The 17,104-nt window shown below is 45.3% G+C and overlaps 2 protein-coding genes across 3 annotated transcripts in view; one reads left to right on the top strand and one right to left on the bottom strand.

Moving 5' to 3' along the window:
• The window catches only part of TMEM67 (transmembrane protein 67), a 52,382-nt gene extending 52,177 nt beyond the window's left edge, over positions 1-205 (bottom strand). Inside the window, exon 1 of the mRNA XM_075063102.1 lies at positions 1-205. Coding sequence (XP_074919203.1) covers positions 1-184 — 184 coding nt within the window. The 5' untranslated portion in view covers positions 185-205.
• Positions 206-10,006: 9,801 nt separating this feature from the next.
• RBM12B (RNA binding motif protein 12B) lies at positions 10,007-16,545 on the top strand. 2 transcript variants are annotated; one of them, XM_032762807.2, is made up of 3 exons: positions 10,007-10,218; positions 12,995-13,040; positions 13,764-16,545. In XM_032762807.2, exon 3 carries the CDS (start codon positions 13,792-13,794, stop codon positions 15,862-15,864), a length of 2,073 nt encoding a protein of 690 aa, XP_032618698.1. In that variant the 5' UTR covers positions 10,007-10,218; positions 12,995-13,040; positions 13,764-13,791; the 3' UTR covers positions 15,865-16,545. The 2 variants fall into 2 exon arrangements, with proteins under 2 accessions (XP_032618698.1, XP_032618699.1); XM_032762808.2 differs by having other exon boundaries at positions 10,121-10,218; positions 12,995-16,545.
• Positions 16,546-17,104: the final 559 nt, after the last annotated feature.

Here is a 17,104-nt window from a genome sequence, read left to right as displayed (position 1 = left end):
CCCAGGCGCTCCGCTCCTGGTGTGGCCCGCACTGGCCGCACGCCAGGCTGGAGATGTCGAAGTAACGGGCACCGCCGCAGTCCTGCGGCTGGCGCAGAGGCAGGGAGAAGCTCTGCCCAGCCGAGAGTCGCACGCTGAGCACCAGGAGCAGAGCAGCGGCGCCACAGCGCCGCACCGTCGCCATGGCTACTCAACTCCCAGCAACCTCCCGACCCCGCCTCTCCGCGATGATTGACCCCCGACGAATAAAGAACGGTCCCGGCTACGGCTAGCCAGAGGGGCCGAAACAGTTCACGGCGGGTTCTTCCTCTTAGGAATCCCAGGGAGCTGCACGTGGGAGGAAAGGGCGGGACGGTGGCCGTGCGACTCCTCACCCGACGTGTACCGCAGCGGAACTTCAGGCTCAGAAAAGCACAATATGGTGTGAGGGAGAAAAAATTACAAAAGGCTGTCAGTTAATTTAGAGAATGGGTGAGTGTGGCAGAAAGAGAGAGACCATAAGAACAGCCAGATCAAGGGTCCATTTAGCCCAGTAGCCTGTCTTCTGGCTGGCCAATGCCAGGTGGCCCAGAGGGAATGAACAGAACAGGTAATCATCCAGTGATCCATCCCCTGTCGCCCATTCCCACCTTCTGGCAAACAGAGGCGAGGCACACCATGCCAGACATCCTGGCTAGTAGCCAGTGGTCCTGGTGGAAAGCATCCAGTTCTTTTTGAGCCCTGTTTTCACAACATCCTCTGGCAAGGAGTTCCACAGGTTGGCTGTGCGTTGAGTGAAGAAATACTTCTTTTTGTTTGTTTAAAACCTGTTGCTTATTCATTTCAGTTGGTGACCCTTAGTTCTTGTGTTATGAGAAGGAGTAAATAACCCTTCCTTGTTTATCAGAGGGGTAGCCGTGTTAGTCTGAATCTGTAAAAGCAACAGAGAATCCTGTGGCAACTTATAGACTAACAGACGTTTTGGATCATGAGCTTTCGTGGGTGAATACCCATTTTGTCAGATGAATGTAGTGGAAATTTCCAGGGGCAGGTATATATATGCTAGCAAGCAAGCTAGAGATAACGAGGTTAGTTCAATCAGGGAGGTGAGGCCCTGTTTTAGCAGTTGAGGTGTGAAAACCAAGGAGGAGAACTGGTTCTGTAGTTGGCAAGCCATTCACAGTCTGTTTCAACCCTGACGCTGACGGTGTCAAATTTGCAGATGAATTGAAGCTCAGCAGTTTCTCTTTGAAGTCTGGTCCTGAAGTTTTTTGCTGCAGGATGGCCACCTTAAGGTCTGCTATAGTGTGGCCAGGGAGGTTGAAGTGCTCTCCTACAGGTTTTTGTGTATTGCCATTCCTGATATCTGATTTGTGTCCATTTATCCTTTTCCGTAGAGACTGTCTAGTTTTGGCCGATGTACATGCAGAGGGGCATTGCTGGCATATGATGGTGGCATATGATGCCCCTCTGGGGCCAGGCTGCTCCACTTCTGTCGCTTGTCTCCCTTGTCCATATGCTTGTTGACCCCCTCAAAAATTGTAGTTGATTGGTGAGGCATGAATTTCCCTTTACAAAAACATGTTGATTCTTCCCCAACAAATTATGTTCATCTTGTGTTCTGACAATGTTGTTTCTTACCATAGTTTCAAGCAGTTTGCCCAGTACTGTAATTGCCAGGATCACCTCTGGAGCCCTTTTTAAAAATTGGCATCACATTGCCTATCCTCCAGTCATTTGATACAGAAACTGATTTAAATGATAGGTTACAGACTATAGTTAGTAGTTCTGCAATTTCACATTTGAGTTCCTTCAGAACTCTTGGGTGAATACCATCTGGTCCTGGTGACTTATTACTCTTTGGTTTATCAATTAGTTCCAAAACCTCCTCAAATTACACCTCAAGTTGGGACAGTTCCTCAGATTTGTCACCTAAAAATAATGGCTCAGGTTTGGGAATCTCCATCACATCCTGAGCTGTGAAGACTAATGCTGTGATAAATGAAGCGAGGGGGATGGTAGCTCCCTTTTATGGACACCCAGCCAGCCAGTTAGCGATAAAGTCCCTCTTGGTGGCTGTTCTCTGCTTGCTTTACCTGTAAAGGGCTAAAAAAGTCCCCCAAGTAAAGGAAAGGGAGTGGGCACCTGACCAAAAGGGCCAATGGAAGGGCTAGAACTTTTCAAAATTGGGGGAAAAAAGCTTTCCCATTGTGTTTGTTCTCTGGAGAGTGGAGACACAGAACAACAATACTGTAAGCAGCTTTAAAACCAGGTATGAAAAACCATCAATTCAAACCTACTTATCTAAAACCCCAGATATGTAAGTAAATCAGGGAATGTCTAAAAAAATGTGATTAGGGTTATTTCTTTTATTGGCTTGTGAACTCCTCTGTGCTAACCCCAAATGCTTTTCTTTTGCTTATAACCTCTAAGTTAAATTTCAAAAGAGGTATCTTGATGCTTAATGTTTGTAATTGTTTCTTTTAAAATCTAGCAAAAAGCCTAAGTTCCAAATGTATATCCTTTCTTTTTGTTTTTAATAAAATTTACCTTTTTTAAAAACAGGATTGAATTTTTGTGTCCCTAAGAGGTTTGTGCATATGTTGTTTAATTAGCTGATGACGACAGCTGATTTCCTTTGTTTTTTTTCCCTCAGCTCTTCCCCAGAGGGTGTGTGTGAAAGGGCTTGAGGGTACCCCATAGGATGGAATTCCCAAGTGTTCCTTTCTGGGTTCTCAAAAGGGTGGACAATTGCACTTAGGTGGTGGGGGAGGGATAGCTCAGTGGTTTGACCATTGGCCTGCTATACCCAGGGTTGCAAGATCAATCCTTGAGGGGGCCATGTGGGGATTGGTCCTGCATTGAGCAGGGGGTTGGACTAGATGATCTCCTGAGGTCCCTTCCAACCCCAATCTATGATTCTACCCATCTAAGGTCAGAGAAAAGCTGTGACCTTGGAAGATTAATACCATCCTGGAGTGGCTAGTATTCATTTTTTAAATCCTTGCAGGCCCCTACCTTCTGCACTTGAAGTGCCAGAGTAGGGAAATCAGCCTTGACTGATGCAAAGAATTCATTTAGTTTCTCTGCAATGGCCTTATCATCCTTTAGTATCTCAATTGTCCAGTGACCTCACTGGTTGTTGTACTTAAAAAATCATTGCTATTACTTTTTGAGACTTTGGCTAGCTGTTCTTCAAATTCTTTTTTGGCCTTCCTAACTATATTTTTACACTTCATTTGCCAGAGTTTATGCTCCTTTCTATTTTCCTCACTAGGATATAACTTCCACTTTTTAAAGGATGCCTTTTTACCTCTCACTACTTCTTTTACTTTGTTGTTTAGACAGAGTAGCACTTTTTTGGTTCTCTTATGTTTTTTAATTTGGAGTATACATTTAAGGTGAGCTTCTATTATGGTAGCTTTAAAAAGTTTCCAAGCAGCTTACAGGCTTTTCACTTTTGGCACTGTACCTTTTTAATTTCTGTTTCACTAACTTCCTCATTTTTGTGTAGTCCCTCTTTCTGAAATTAAATGATACCGTGTTGGGCTGCTGTGGTGTTTTGCCTGCCACAGGGATATTACATTTAATTATATTATAGTCACTATTACCAAGCAGCCCAGCTATATTCACCTGTTGGACCAGATCCTGTGCTCCACTTAGGACTAAATAAAAAATTGCCTCTTGTGGGTTCCAGGACTAGCTGCTCCAAAAAGCTGTCATTTAAGATGTCAAGAGACTTTATCTCTGCATCCCATCCTGAGGTGACATGTACCCAGTAAATATGGGGACAATTGAAATCCCCCTTTATTATTGAGGTTTTTTTATTTTAATAGCCTCTCTAATCTCCCTGAGCATTTCACAGTCACTATCACCATCCTGGCCAGGTGATTGGTAATATATTTCTACTTCTATATTCTTATTATTCGAGCATGGAATTACTATCCAGAGAGATTTTATGGTACAGTTTGTTTCATTTAAGATTTTTACTTCATTTGATTCTATGCCTTCTTTCACATATAGTGCTACTCCCCTACCAACATGACCGGTTCAGTCATTCCTATATATTTTGTACTCTGGTATTATTGTGTCCCATTGATTAAATGGGAGGGAGGGAGGAATAGGATGAGAAATAAGGAAGCAAAAAAGATTAATAGGCCGAGAGAAAGAGGGAGAAAAGGAACAAAGAAAGGGGAATATAAGAACAGCATAAAATATAAAGTCAGAGAACCCAGTAAGAGGAGGTTGTATAGACCAAGGCAGAGGCAGGAGAAATAAACTTGGCTCAAAATAGATTTTTTTTTTTATTTTATTTTTTTGTCTGCAAAGCAAAGGTAAAATAAGCAGCAAGCAGAAAACAATAAAGGGGACACAACTCTAGATACCTTCCTCTCTCAGCTCACCTTTGACTGTATCCTGCTTTACTTTTTATTTGGAAAGGTGGGCAGAGTTATGGTGCAGAAGAAAAGTGGCTAGATGAGAAGGTAGAAGAGAGAGAGGGTAATTTCTTCTCCCTTTTCCCCAGCTACCAAAACCCACCTGTATCCCTCATGCTTCTCTAAACCCTACCAAAACTTCTGTACACTAGATGTCTTCATTATTATACCTGACCATCCTTTTCCTGACACAAAATTACAGACCAGTTTATGATCTTGTGTGCTATTATTGCTTGGAAACCATGTTTATCACACCAGTTGCTTCCTAGCAGTTCCCAACTGGATATACATTTCAGCAGTAACAATGACTCTCTTAAGGGTCTAGTTACCTGGTGACAGAGACTTTTATCTTCCTGTGCCAGTAATATTTCTCCTGGAGACAGGAAAGAGGTCCAGCTGTCATATAAACTCAGTCTGCCTACATGTTTTGTTCCACCAACTATCTTGTATCTTGTCTCATGCAGCATGACTAGAAAGCTGGAGAACCCCTTCCAGAAAAACCGGCACCTATTTCCAAACCAAAATTGAAGATAGTTGTTACTCAGATGGAGAGCAGAATCCTGACTTAATACTCTCTCCTAGTGCCCAGTCTTTAAGGCCTGGTCTACGCTGCTAAGTTTTTTCACCAAAAGGCAACTTTTGGCAATGAAACACCAGATGTGTACACACTGCAATTTTTGCGATGAAACTCCTCAGTTGGAGCACTATAATAAAACCACCTCAACGAGTCTCATAAGGCTTTTGCTCCAAGGTTTTATCATTGTAGTGCCCATGTAGACACCGTGCTTGATTTTAGTGCTGTTATTGGCCTTCAGAATGTGTCCCACAATGCCCATCCTCATCACTCTGGTCAGCAGTTTCAACTCTGCTGCCCTGCCACCAGGTAAACAACCTTCCATCCCTCCCCCTTTAAAGCCCCAGGAATTTTGAAATTCCCATCCCTGTTTGCAAAGCATGGAGAGCTCACATCGCATCTTCCCAGGTGATCCTGGCGGCTCCACACAGCAGTCAGTCTCCCACTTGGATCACTGGAGCTACTGGATCTGATAAGTGTTTGGGGAGAGGAGGCAGTCTCCACTCCAGAGGTGTTTAGCCAGTCTCTGCAGTCGCTCTTTGGCGAGACAGAAGCAGGAGAGGAGACCCCTGGTGAGTGGTTTTGCTTTGTGAAGTTCTGAGTGGGTAACGGGCAGAGAAATGTAGAAGGCTGGCTTTGTTTCTGCATGCTGGACATTTCCCTGCATAGCTACGCAGTATGGCCCTGGGTTATGTGGCTGCTCAAAATCAGCAGCCAAGCATTCTGCCTCAGCAATCCACCCGAGTAAACCTTTTGCCCTTCCCTTCAGAAATACTATGCAGCATGCAACACGTGGCTATAACCATGGGAATATTTTCCTCATGAAGGTCTAACCTGCCATATAGGCATCACCAACGTGCCTTTAACCGGCCAAACGCACATTCAATGGTCATTCTGCACCTACTGAGCATGTTGTTGAACTGCTCCTTACTTCTCTCTAGTTTCCTGTGTACAACTTCATGAGCCATGGCATTAAGGGGCACATCAGGCAGTTTTCCCTCTGATTTTTTATGTCTGTGTGCGGAATGAATTTTGTTATGTGCACCAATATGGAAGTGATGTATGATGCATCACCTTCATATTGGTGCAGATAACAAAATTCATGTGGTGAGAGTGGGTCCAAGAGGTTCGGAGTGTGGGAGGGGGCTCAGGGCTGTGGCAGAGGGTTGAGGTGCAAGGGTGTGAAGGCGCTGGCTAGAGTGTGGGCTCTGGTGGTGGGGCTGGGGACGAGGGGCAGATGGTTGGGGTGCGGAGAACTGTGGGCTCTAGGTTGGGGCCAGGGATAATGGGTTTGGGGTGCAGGCTGCCCAGAGGATGCGGTGGAGAGAGAGGACTCCCCCCAGCCCTCTCTCACTGCAGCAGCTCAGGGCTGGGGGAGAGGCGCCGCTCCTCAGGCACAGCAGCTCCAGCAGGCGTGGGCTAGGCCGAGGGAGAGACTCCTCTACCCAGAAGCTCTGATGGCCCTGGGCCAGGCTGGAGGAGGGGCTCCCTCCCGCTGGCCACAGCAAATCCAGGGCAGGTACATGCTGGGGCCGGCAGGGAGGGGCACCTCTCCCCACTGTGGCAGGTCCATGCTCCCCACTGCAGTTCTGAGCCCCTGTGCGGGGCTTAATAGACAGCTGCACAGCCATGTGGCCAGGCAGCTTAGAGGGAACTTAGACGCTGGGTTTCCCAGGATCACGATGGACATTTTGACTTCCCTGTACAGTGATCTTATGGTCTGGAAAGAAAGTCCCTGCTTGCAGCTTTCTGTACAGGCCACTGTTCCTAAATATACATGTGTAAGCAGAGTCAGGATGAGCTGTACCCTGACATCTGGTGGTGAAGTATGGGAAGTGTGGAAAGAATGTCTGGAATGCGAAATCTCAAATATTTGACCCTGACATCTGGTGGTGAAGTATGGGAAGTGTGGAAAGAATGTCTGGAATGCGAATCTCAAATATTTGCATAGGCACGCCCACCCCATCCCAGACTGCCAAGCTGTGGGACTGCTTTGTGACAGAATATGACTCACCTCAGGTTTGGGTGTGTCTTCGCATGACAAGGGACATGGGTTCCAAGAACCCAGTGAAGTTGAAGAGGCTGGTTTGGACAGGTATTTTGTTGCCTGGTGGTGTAGTCTTCTTGTGGAGCCAGAAACATTCAGTTTCACCCCCTCTCTCTCTACTGTGGATGTCAGAAGTTGAATTTTTCCCCTTAAGAATCTGTGTACAGGTTACTGAGCTGTAACTCACTTTTAGGCTAATGGTGCACCAGCACTGGGACTCCCCTACTAAGAGCTGAAATCACTAAGAGCCAGATCACTAAAGCTGATTACTGAGCTTAGAGCACTGAGTACTGTGCTAACTAGTGGGGGAGCTGAGCTATACTTGTGGAAAAGAGAGCTGGCGGAAGGTTGGACGGCCGGAGCGGCATCCGGACTAGCTGGGGGAGCGGAATGGCCTGCAGAGCTGGGTAGCTGTGGACGGTGAACAGCCTTCACCAGAGCATAGAGAGCCGAGCAGTTTGTTGCAGGACAACTGGTAGCAGCTTCATCTAGGACAGGCTGTTGCGAGCAGAGCAGTCTGGTGGAGGTGGAGCGTTTTGAGGACGGTGGTAGGAGCAGGTGGAGTGGCTGGCGTAAAGCCAAGCTTAGTTACGTGGCGAGAAGGCGGAAGCAGTAACCACGGAAGGTCAGGGCAGTGTGCCCCTCGGACCACGTAAGGTGCCCTTTCTACCAGGCGTGAGGGGGGACCTCTGCAGAGTAGACTCTGAACTTTGGGCGTCATCTGACCCAGGACACAGACTTATTTGTGGATCTTTTGGGACCTGTGAGGTGATCTGGGGGGGCTGGCTGGAACTTCAGAGCCAGGGGAAAAGGCACGCTCCAATTTCCTGGTGTGGGTCTTTTGCCGCTGCGATTTTGGTCTAGGAACTCTCGTTAAGGTGTTTCTCCCAATTTAGTGCTTTGTCTATTCTTGTAATTAAACTTTTTTCTGCTTACACCGAGAACTCTGTGCTTGCGAGAGGGGAAACATTGCCTCTTCGAGGCACCCAGGGGTGTGTGTAAGATTTTCCCAGGTCACTGGGTGGGGGCTCGAGCTGGTTTGGCATTGTGTTATTGAAACAAAACCCCTGGATACTGAACCCGGCCCTTGTTGCTGCCAAATTCAGAGGGGCAGAAGGGTTACACATGCATGATGCACGTTTCCGGACTACCCCGCACTGATGTCAGTGAAACACCTATGATGATCCACAAGTGTGTGCAGAACCTTGGAGCAGTACCCCTTCCCATTAATGTACTCTGTTGCAAGGTGGCCCGGTGCCAGAATTGGAATATGTGTTCCATCTATTGCACCCCTGCAGTTAGGGAAACCATTTTTGCAAAGCCATCCACATTTCATGCACGTTGCCAAGAGTCACAGTCTTTGCAATAGGATGTGATTAATGGCCTTGCACACTTGTGCTAACACAGCCTCAATGGTCAACTTTCCCACTCCAAACTGGTTCGCGATTGACTGATAGCAGTCTGGAGTTGCCAGCTTCCATACTGCAATCACTCCATGCTTTTCCACCGAGTGTGCAGTTCTCATTTGGGTATCCTTGCACCGCAGGTCTGGGGCGAGCGCTGCACACAGTTCCAGGTAGGTGGCTTTCTACATCCGAAAGTTCCCAGAGCTGTATAACAATGCGATCCCACTACTCAGTGCTAGTTTCCCGAGCCCAAAAGCAACGTTCCACTGTGTTCAGCTGTTCTGTGAATGCCAGAAGTAACCTAATGTTGCTGCTTTCCATGTCGGACACCGCTTCAGGCAGCTGTGACTGCCATTGCCTTCGTAACTTCAAGAATAACTCCAGTGCTATTCACGATGTGCTAGTGTTAGCTTGCAGAGCAGTGGAGATGAGCGCAGGATCAATTCCTGCAGATAGATGTGGGGGGCAAGCAGAAAACAACAGACGTTGAAAAATGCCATGAACTGAAGACGGAAGCACATGGAATGCTGGCATGGAAAGCCGTGCATCATGGGGCACTGAGCCCAGACTCATGATGTGCCATGATACCCTCCACCTTCCCACAGGACTGAGCAGCAGAAGGGGGAGAGCTGCACTGTGAAATGCTCTCATTGCCAATGCAAGTGCCACAAGTGTGAACATGCTCTGCTGACAGTGGAAGACAATGTGAACACACAACAGCGAGTTTCACTGACCAAACTGTTGGTGAAAAAAACCTGCCAGTGTAGACCTAGCCAAGGCATCTATCACTGACAATAGGGACCTCATAACCCATTCATTTACCTTGACACTGTCACTAGTATCCTATGTCTCGTCCAACCAGCAAACAAACACTCAGCCTGCCAACCCAAGGTCAATGCTATTCCAGTCAGCACCACGACAGGATGCGAGGACACTACCCTGGAAACAAGAGGCAGAGATTGGAACAACTGATAATGCTAAGGAGGCGTTTCTCAAACTGGAGAACCCCTCAGGGAGTTGCAAGTTTATTACATGGTGAGTCGCAAGCTGTCACCCTCCACCACAAACCCTGCTTCGCATCCAGCATTTATATGGTGTTAAATATATAAAAAAGTGTTTTTAATTTATAAGTGGGTGGTCACACTCAGAGGCTTTCTGAGTGAAAGGGGTCACCAGTACACAAGTTTGAGAACCACTGTACTAAGGAGATGCCAATATAGACCATGAGACTGAAGGTCAGGGATCCCCCAACTCTGCACCCTCAATCTGAATCAGACAGGTCCTTTGCCCACTAAGAAGCGGGAGCTCCCTCCTAGCACATGCACGCTGCCAACACAGACGATGGCAAACGCAGCTGTGAGTCAAACACGAGTGGACAAGGAAGGGAATGGCAGCCACGGAAAGGATAGACGCATGCGTACTGAGCTCCCCTGCGCCGGCCGCCCATGAACTGGCACAAGCGCAGTAAGACGAGATGATGACAGCGGATAGGTCAGGCAGACATGTACACTGCTTCCGGTTACACGAAGAGGTTGCAGTGACACTCTGCAATAGGAAGTCGAGTTTGCACATGCGTAAAGATAAGCCTGGCGTACATCACTCGGGCGGGAAGAGGCTGCAGGGTCGCGCATGTGTAGTGTAGGCTGAACTGTAGCGTAGGGGGTGCGCATGCGTGTGGGCACGGTCAGTTGGGAAAGGGGAAAGAGAGAGAGGACGCCATCTTGTTGCTGCTTCGGTGGAGCCGCGGGGAGCCTCTCCCTCGTGTAGCGGGCAGCGGTGTGTACGTGGGTGGGGCGAGGGAAGCGGGCTGGGGGAGTTCTGCTTCCCCCAGGCGGTGCGCTTGGCCGCCTATCCCCGGGGCGGAGGGTCTGCGCTGCGCCATGGCCACGGGGCCGGAGACGCGCTGCCGGTTTCTCCAGCTGCCTAGGCGGGCTCCGGTGGAGTCCCGGCCTGGTCTCTGTGATGTTGTCGCATATGGAGGCCTATCGACCGCTCCGGATGGTCCTTCTCACTCGTGAGCCTGGATATCCGCCCCGTTCTGTCCCCTCCCGCCCCGGTGCCGCGGGGAGGCCGGGCTTGTTCTCCGCAGGATCGGATCACAGACGGCCTCTGGCGGCACTGGGGCGCACCTGGCATGGGGGGAGCGACCACTCCCGGGCCCCGTTGGCTTCTGGATGGAGGATACCGGCGAACTTGCGAGCTGGTGCTGGAGGCACCCGGGTCGTGTCCCGCTTGGAGGCGGAAGGTGCTGTGCTTTCTAGGCTTGTGATGCGTCGGCAGTGGCCCTAATCGGGTTGCGGAGTGTGGGGACTGAGGTCTTGAGTTTGTGGGATCGCTCGCTGGCTCAGGCTCGACACTTGCTGGCTTCTCCTAAATAGCAGCGCCTCGCCGAAGCCGCCCGTGCAACGGGCCTGTTTGCAGACTTCACTCAGATGTTGCTCCAGCGAAACTAAATCTCCTAGTTGATAAACTTGGTTTGACTGTTAAATCCATTTTTTGCCAGCAGCTGATATAGGGAATTGCTTACCGACTTACCAGTTTTGTTCTAATAAAATTCATAAACACTGTTCACTCGCTTTAGTTTATTTAGTTTCAGTTAATGCCATCCTCTGGCTTATGCTGGATTTTCTTCAGTTGGCCTTCCCAGACCATGAATTTGATTGCATGGGATCTGGGTATGGGAAATTATACACTGATAACTAAGCATCAGTGTTATGGAGACTTAGTTTTATGAAATGTTTTTGATTCTATTTGATTGGCAGTGAAAGTGAGTATGGTATAAGCTTTTGCTAGGTGAGGAACTGAAAGTATAGTCCTAGTCTTGTGTACTTCTTATTGATGTGTTTTTGAAAATATTATTTAATGAAGCCTTTGTGCTTTGAATTGGTGAGTACGTAGTGCTTTCCGAAAAGCCTTATCCATTTAGCTAAACATTTGTTCTGTGAAGGCCTTATTCTACTGCTGATTTGGACTTAACATGTTTTAAAAAAAACAAACTTTTTTTAAACTACATTTCATCTCCTTGGGTTATTCATTTAAGCCATCTAATGACTTGTCTACATTTGTAATCATCTCTTGATTGTTTGGATGAACAGCTAGCAAAAATTTATTAGTTTAACTTGCATTTCTATCTGTGGAACAGCTTAACATAGATTTTATTTTATGTGGCGATCTGAAATTAACTTGTCTGGTTTAGGCAGGAGAAGTTGTTTGTTGTGTCCATAGTATACGATGGGGAAACTTGACAGTTGTCATCACAGGAGTACTGAGCGTACCTGGTTCTGGGTTGACGACAAAATATTGGCAAATGATTTTTGGTCATAGGAACACAGAAAGGTCTAGAAAACTGCTGAAAGACTACATCAGAATGCTACATGAATTAGTGGGCAAATGGATTTGACTTTTCAAGAAACGAAGGCCCTTTCAGAGAATTCTCTCTCCCATTGAATTCTTTCCTTGCACCTTGGCATTGCTGTTTCATCTATTGAGAAGATAGCATATACAGATGTGAGGAGCTGTTTATCTACAAGTGCAATTATCAAACATTCAGTCTTTTCTAGCTTACAGACTTGTCTACAGAAAGGAAGTATTCTGACAGTTTAGAAGTAAATTAAGGTCTTTCAGATACCAAAATTTGGGCTTTTTTTGTGCTAATACAGGTGAAGTGTGATCAGCTTTTGTGATTAGTAGATGTAAGTGGATCAGAAATCTGAAAAATGTAGGGTAGTCAGTATAGTATCTTATATTTGTGATAAACTAGGATTTTTTGTGTAATGTGGTAGCATTCTTAATTGTCAGTAGCAGCTTGTTAAAAAATAATAATAATTTGGTAGCAATTCAGTGCATGGGTTTGCCTTGTTTCTGTAATATAGCTGTATATAATCCTGTAGCTTGTCAGAGCACATTCAGTGGTTCTCGGTTGCTTGTTTGGAATGCAGCAAGCACTTGCGGGTGGAAAACCGTGCAAATGAGATTTGTTTGTAAATTCACGTACTCATTGAAATCTGTTTGGGATTTTTGACTCTTTCATGTGATTGTCTATCTTCAGTGCAATATTGGATTGGTGGTGATTAGCATGTTTTGTCGTGCACTTCAAAAGCAGGTGGATTTCAGAAGAATTGGACATGTAATCTTGAGCTGGATTTATACACCTTTCAAGGACTGAAGTAACAGAGGGTTTTCCCTCTACCTTATTGGCAGTTCGGTTGAATTTCAACAGTTCAGTGTGGCACAATTGATGACCAGTTAATCTCAGCATGTTTACATCATTTGCAGACGTCACTCTTAACATTTGAATTTCCTTTCCTACATCTAAAACGGATTCACAGACAGAGATGCAATGCATAGCAGTGTGCCGAAATACAGTATGTCTCAGTTATATTTCTCTTGGAACAAGGAAGGAATTCTCCATATTACTCAAAATTGTGGTTTCATTACAGTGCTTGGCTGTTAATGTTGTCCATTGATATGGACATGCCACAGTAACGTGGCACAATATGTAAACCAAAATTCAAATATCAGCCATTAATTATGTTTCATTTTCTTTCCACAGTTAAGTTGATTTTACAGAATTTATCAGGTCTTCCAAGCAAAAACAGGTAAGCTGCCCAAGGCTTAATGCTTATCACTGAATATTGTCAAAGATCACGCATGGCCTTTTCTCACATACTTATGACTGGGAATTAGGACGTACTCTCCTGAGTGCATGTGGCTGCTGCAGTTAGCGTCCTGACTACCTGAAAGAGGCAACGTTGTTGAACACTGAATAAACGTACCCGTTGGTGAGCAGAACTGGTCAGTTGGTAGACCAACTTGTCTGAAAGTCTAAATTCATCATTGTTGATGAATTAATTTACTTCTCACTGAAGTAGTTATCCCTTTTTGTCTGTAATCTTCTACCTAGACTTCACAGTGCTATGATGGAAAGTGTCCTGTTAACACTAAAACAGAAGATTTTGGTCCTTAGTATCAAGTAGAGGTTTCTGGCAGGTAGCAACCATGCCATGAAGGACTTGAGGCATTCCTTACTTATCTTGGATGGTGAGAAGAGTGACTTACGTGGATTTTGTTGCCCTTAAGATAGGGAATATTGACAGTTATGTGCATACATCCAGGTGGAGTAGCTAATTATTCTGACTACTTAATCAACTTTAAGAGTAAAATAGGGTCACTGATTGATTTGAATTTGAGAGTTTTTGATTTCATAAATCTTGATTGATTGAGGCAGGGACCTTCCTTAAAAAGGCTCTAGCTTATATATTAAGATACTGTAATAGATGAGTACTAAAGATTTGCTATCATGTGTACCTTTTTGTCTGCAGGTGATTTTTGCTGTGGGTTGAGCTCAGAATGGCTGTAGTCATCCGTTTACAGGGGCTTCCTGTTGTTGCGGGTCCTGCAGATATTCGCCGTTTCTTCTCGGGATTGAATATTCCTGATGGAGGAGTGCATATTATTGGAGGAGAAACTGGGGAGGCTTTTATTATATTTGCAACAGATGAAGATGCACGACGTGCCATGAGCTGTTCAGGAGAGCTTATCAAAGACTCCCCTATAGAGCTCTTTCTCAGCAGCAAGACTGAAATGCAAAATACAATAGAAATGAGCCGGAAAAGATTTGATCGTGGGGGAAGAGAACCAATGTCTGGGTCTAGACGAACAGGTGGTAGTAATACTGGTGCATCAGGTGTTGGGAACCTTTCAAACTTAGTTGCAGCTATAACAAAAGGAATAAATAAATCTGGTTATGTTCCATCAAATCACCCAGAGTCTGGCTTTCATACCAATGGCACAAGACATGGTGATCCAGGTATACCTAAATCAAACTATAACCAGTCAAGAAAGGAGTCAGTGAGTTCAGATGATGTTTATTTATTTCTACATGGCATACCGTACTCTGCAACAGAAGATGAAGTACGCGCTTTCTTTTCTGGATTACGAGTAGAGGGAGTGATCTTTATAAAACGTCGCAATGGCCTAAATAATGGTGATGGTTTGGTAAAATTTGCTACACCTCATGGTGCCTTAGAAGGACTTAAACGTCATAGACAATACATGGGTCCAAGATTTATAGAAATAAGTCTAGCTACTGAAGAACAGTGGATTGAACATGGTGGCAGGATAGACATGAAGAATGAGATTGCTCGTTACTTAAGCAAAGAGCGTTCTCCAACAAGAGGTTCAAACTATAGTCATTCAAGAAAACATTCTCATTCAAGATCTCCTCCAAGGAGACAAAGAACGCGCTCTCGTTCACCTCGTGGCCAGGAATTTTACTTACACTTAAGAAATCTACATACCTATCTTGAGAAGAAAGATCTGAGAACTTTCTTTGGAAAGCTGGATGTGTCTAACAACCAAATCAAGTTTTTACTGGACAAGCATCAAAGGAGGACAAGAAATGCATTTTTGATGTTGAAGAATCAGAAAGATTTTGATATTGCTCTGGAATATCACAGGATGTCTCTTTTCAATCGTCCTGTTTACATTTTTCCTATTTCTAGAAAATCTATGTTGAAACTAATTGAGTCATATGAGAGGAAGAGCTCACAAGAAAGAGATCGGCCTGGACAGGCTGTATCGGAAAAAAGTTATCGGGAGGGGCATTGTGGCCCAAAGATGTGCATATATATAAGAAACTTTCCATTTGATGTGACAAAAGTTGAAGTACAAAAGTTCTTTGCAGGGTTTGCTATTGATGAAGATGATGTCTACTTGCTTTATGATGACAAAGGAGTTGGTCTGGGAGAAGCATTGGTAAAATTTAAATCTGAAGAGCAGGCAATGAAAGCAGAAAGTTTAAATCGTCGAAGGTTCTTGGGAACAGAGGTACTATTAAGACTTATATCTGAAGAACAGATGCAGGAGTTTGGTTTAAATGTTCTACCATCAGCACCAAGTGGAAAAATGCAGGCATATGATAGAGGTGAGCATTCCCGTCCAGCTGGTTCACCACCTGGACAACCACAAGGACTACCTATGCACTCATTTGGTCCTCCTGGGAGCTTTAGGCATCCTCCTGATGTTAGACGACCTCCTGAGGATTTTCGAGGTCCTCCACCTTTTATGGATTTTGCTGGTGATAGTGAACCTTTTGGTAGGATGGATTATGGAAACAATAACATGGGAGGCTTTTCTGAGGGAAGATTTATGTCCGATTCAAATTTCAGTGGTGGTTCTGATCGTGTAACTCCTATTAGATTAAAGAACTTGCCATTCAGAGCCACCCCTAATGAAATTTTGGATTTTTTCTATGGCTATGGTGTCATTCCAGAATCTGTTTCTATACAGTGTAATGAACACGGATTACCTTCAGGTGATGCCATTGTTGCTATGACAAATTATGAGGAAGCAATGGCTGCTATTAATGAGCTAAATGATAGACCAATTGGCCCACGTAAAGTTAAGCTAAGCTTGCTTTAAAGAGAAAATGTTTCTCAGATTAAAAATTCTAGACATCACAGTATTGATGCAGTAAGATGGATTCTTATTTACAATTTTTTGTTACTGGAAGATGCAGAAGAAACAGTTTCCATAAAGAGAGGAAGTTGTACATAGTGTTATGTTTAGTTATTTTGCATTGGTTCAAATTGACATCTGTAAGGTTCTTTAGAAGACATCTTAGAAGTGTATTATGCTTATTTTTATTTTTATGGCAGATGGAGGGCTCAGTAATCTAATGGATTGTCCGTTGACTTGTTTTTGATATTGAGACATGCAAACATGGAGTTGTAATGCATTTGAGGTTTTTTGTTTTTTTTTTAGTTTTGCTTTCATTCAATGGTTCCATGACTCTTTGCATCATTTGAAAATGTAAAACTGCAGGTTGACTTGGTTGTACAGACTAGTCAAAGAGAACAATTTCAGTGCCACCTTCATTACTAAATATCCTTGAGGCTATAGTCAACCCTATATATATTTAGAATAGGTAAACTGTAAACACGAGTGAATTTCTTATGTGTAAACTGTTTAGTCTTGTTCAGTTTCACGTGGTCGCAGGCATCTCAAGTTATTCTCTTAAAATTAGTTTCCTGTTCATGTTAGCTGGCTGTGCAACTTTTAAAAAAATAAATAAATAAATAAAAGGATTTACAGCTATGTGGATTACCTGTTTAAAATTTCTTTGTGTACACTTATTCATCGAACCCTTGGTCAGAATCATGCTGACCATCATTCATGGAAGGGGTGAAAAATGGATATTCAGTATACACTGCTCTTTGCACATGTTGGTCACTTTTGACTCTAAAACTGGTTCTCAACCTATTTATCATTGTGGGCCGCAGGTTGAGAACCACAGTGCCTCCGCCCCCTCCCCTCCTCCAAATTTCCCACAGTCCTGTATGTCCAGTGCCCTCCACCCAGAGACCCCTCCACAGGGCGGGATCAGGATCACAACCTTGGGCGCGGGGCCCAGCAGCTGGACCCCAGGACCTGTTGTGTGGGGCCGGCAGCCGGACCCCGCAACCTGGACCCCAGGACCCTGCCACATGGGGCCAGGTAGCTGGGGCGTCTGGTGGCTAGCTAGGAGCGGAGCGCCTGGTACAGGTCGTCAGCCAGGCCTGAGGTACGGGTCCAGGAGTGGCGCCCACCTAAAACCTGGGGGTGCTGCAGACTCCTGCAAACTCCTAGTTTCAAGCACGTGACCCCACCCCACAAACCTGCC

This window comes from Chelonoidis abingdonii, chromosome 2, assembly GCF_003597395.2.
Source record: "Chelonoidis abingdonii isolate Lonesome George chromosome 2, CheloAbing_2.0, whole genome shotgun sequence".
In the NCBI taxonomy this organism is placed as follows: domain Eukaryota; kingdom Metazoa; phylum Chordata; order Testudines; family Testudinidae; genus Chelonoidis; species Chelonoidis abingdonii.
This window is presented reverse-complemented; position numbering and strand designations above follow the sequence as displayed.

Bases quoted from the DNA above. Each gene is read 5' to 3' on its own strand.
- RBM12B (XM_032762807.2), top strand. From the start codon at position 13,792: ATGGCTGTAGTCATCCGTTTACAGGGGCTTCCTGTTGTTGCGGGTCCT.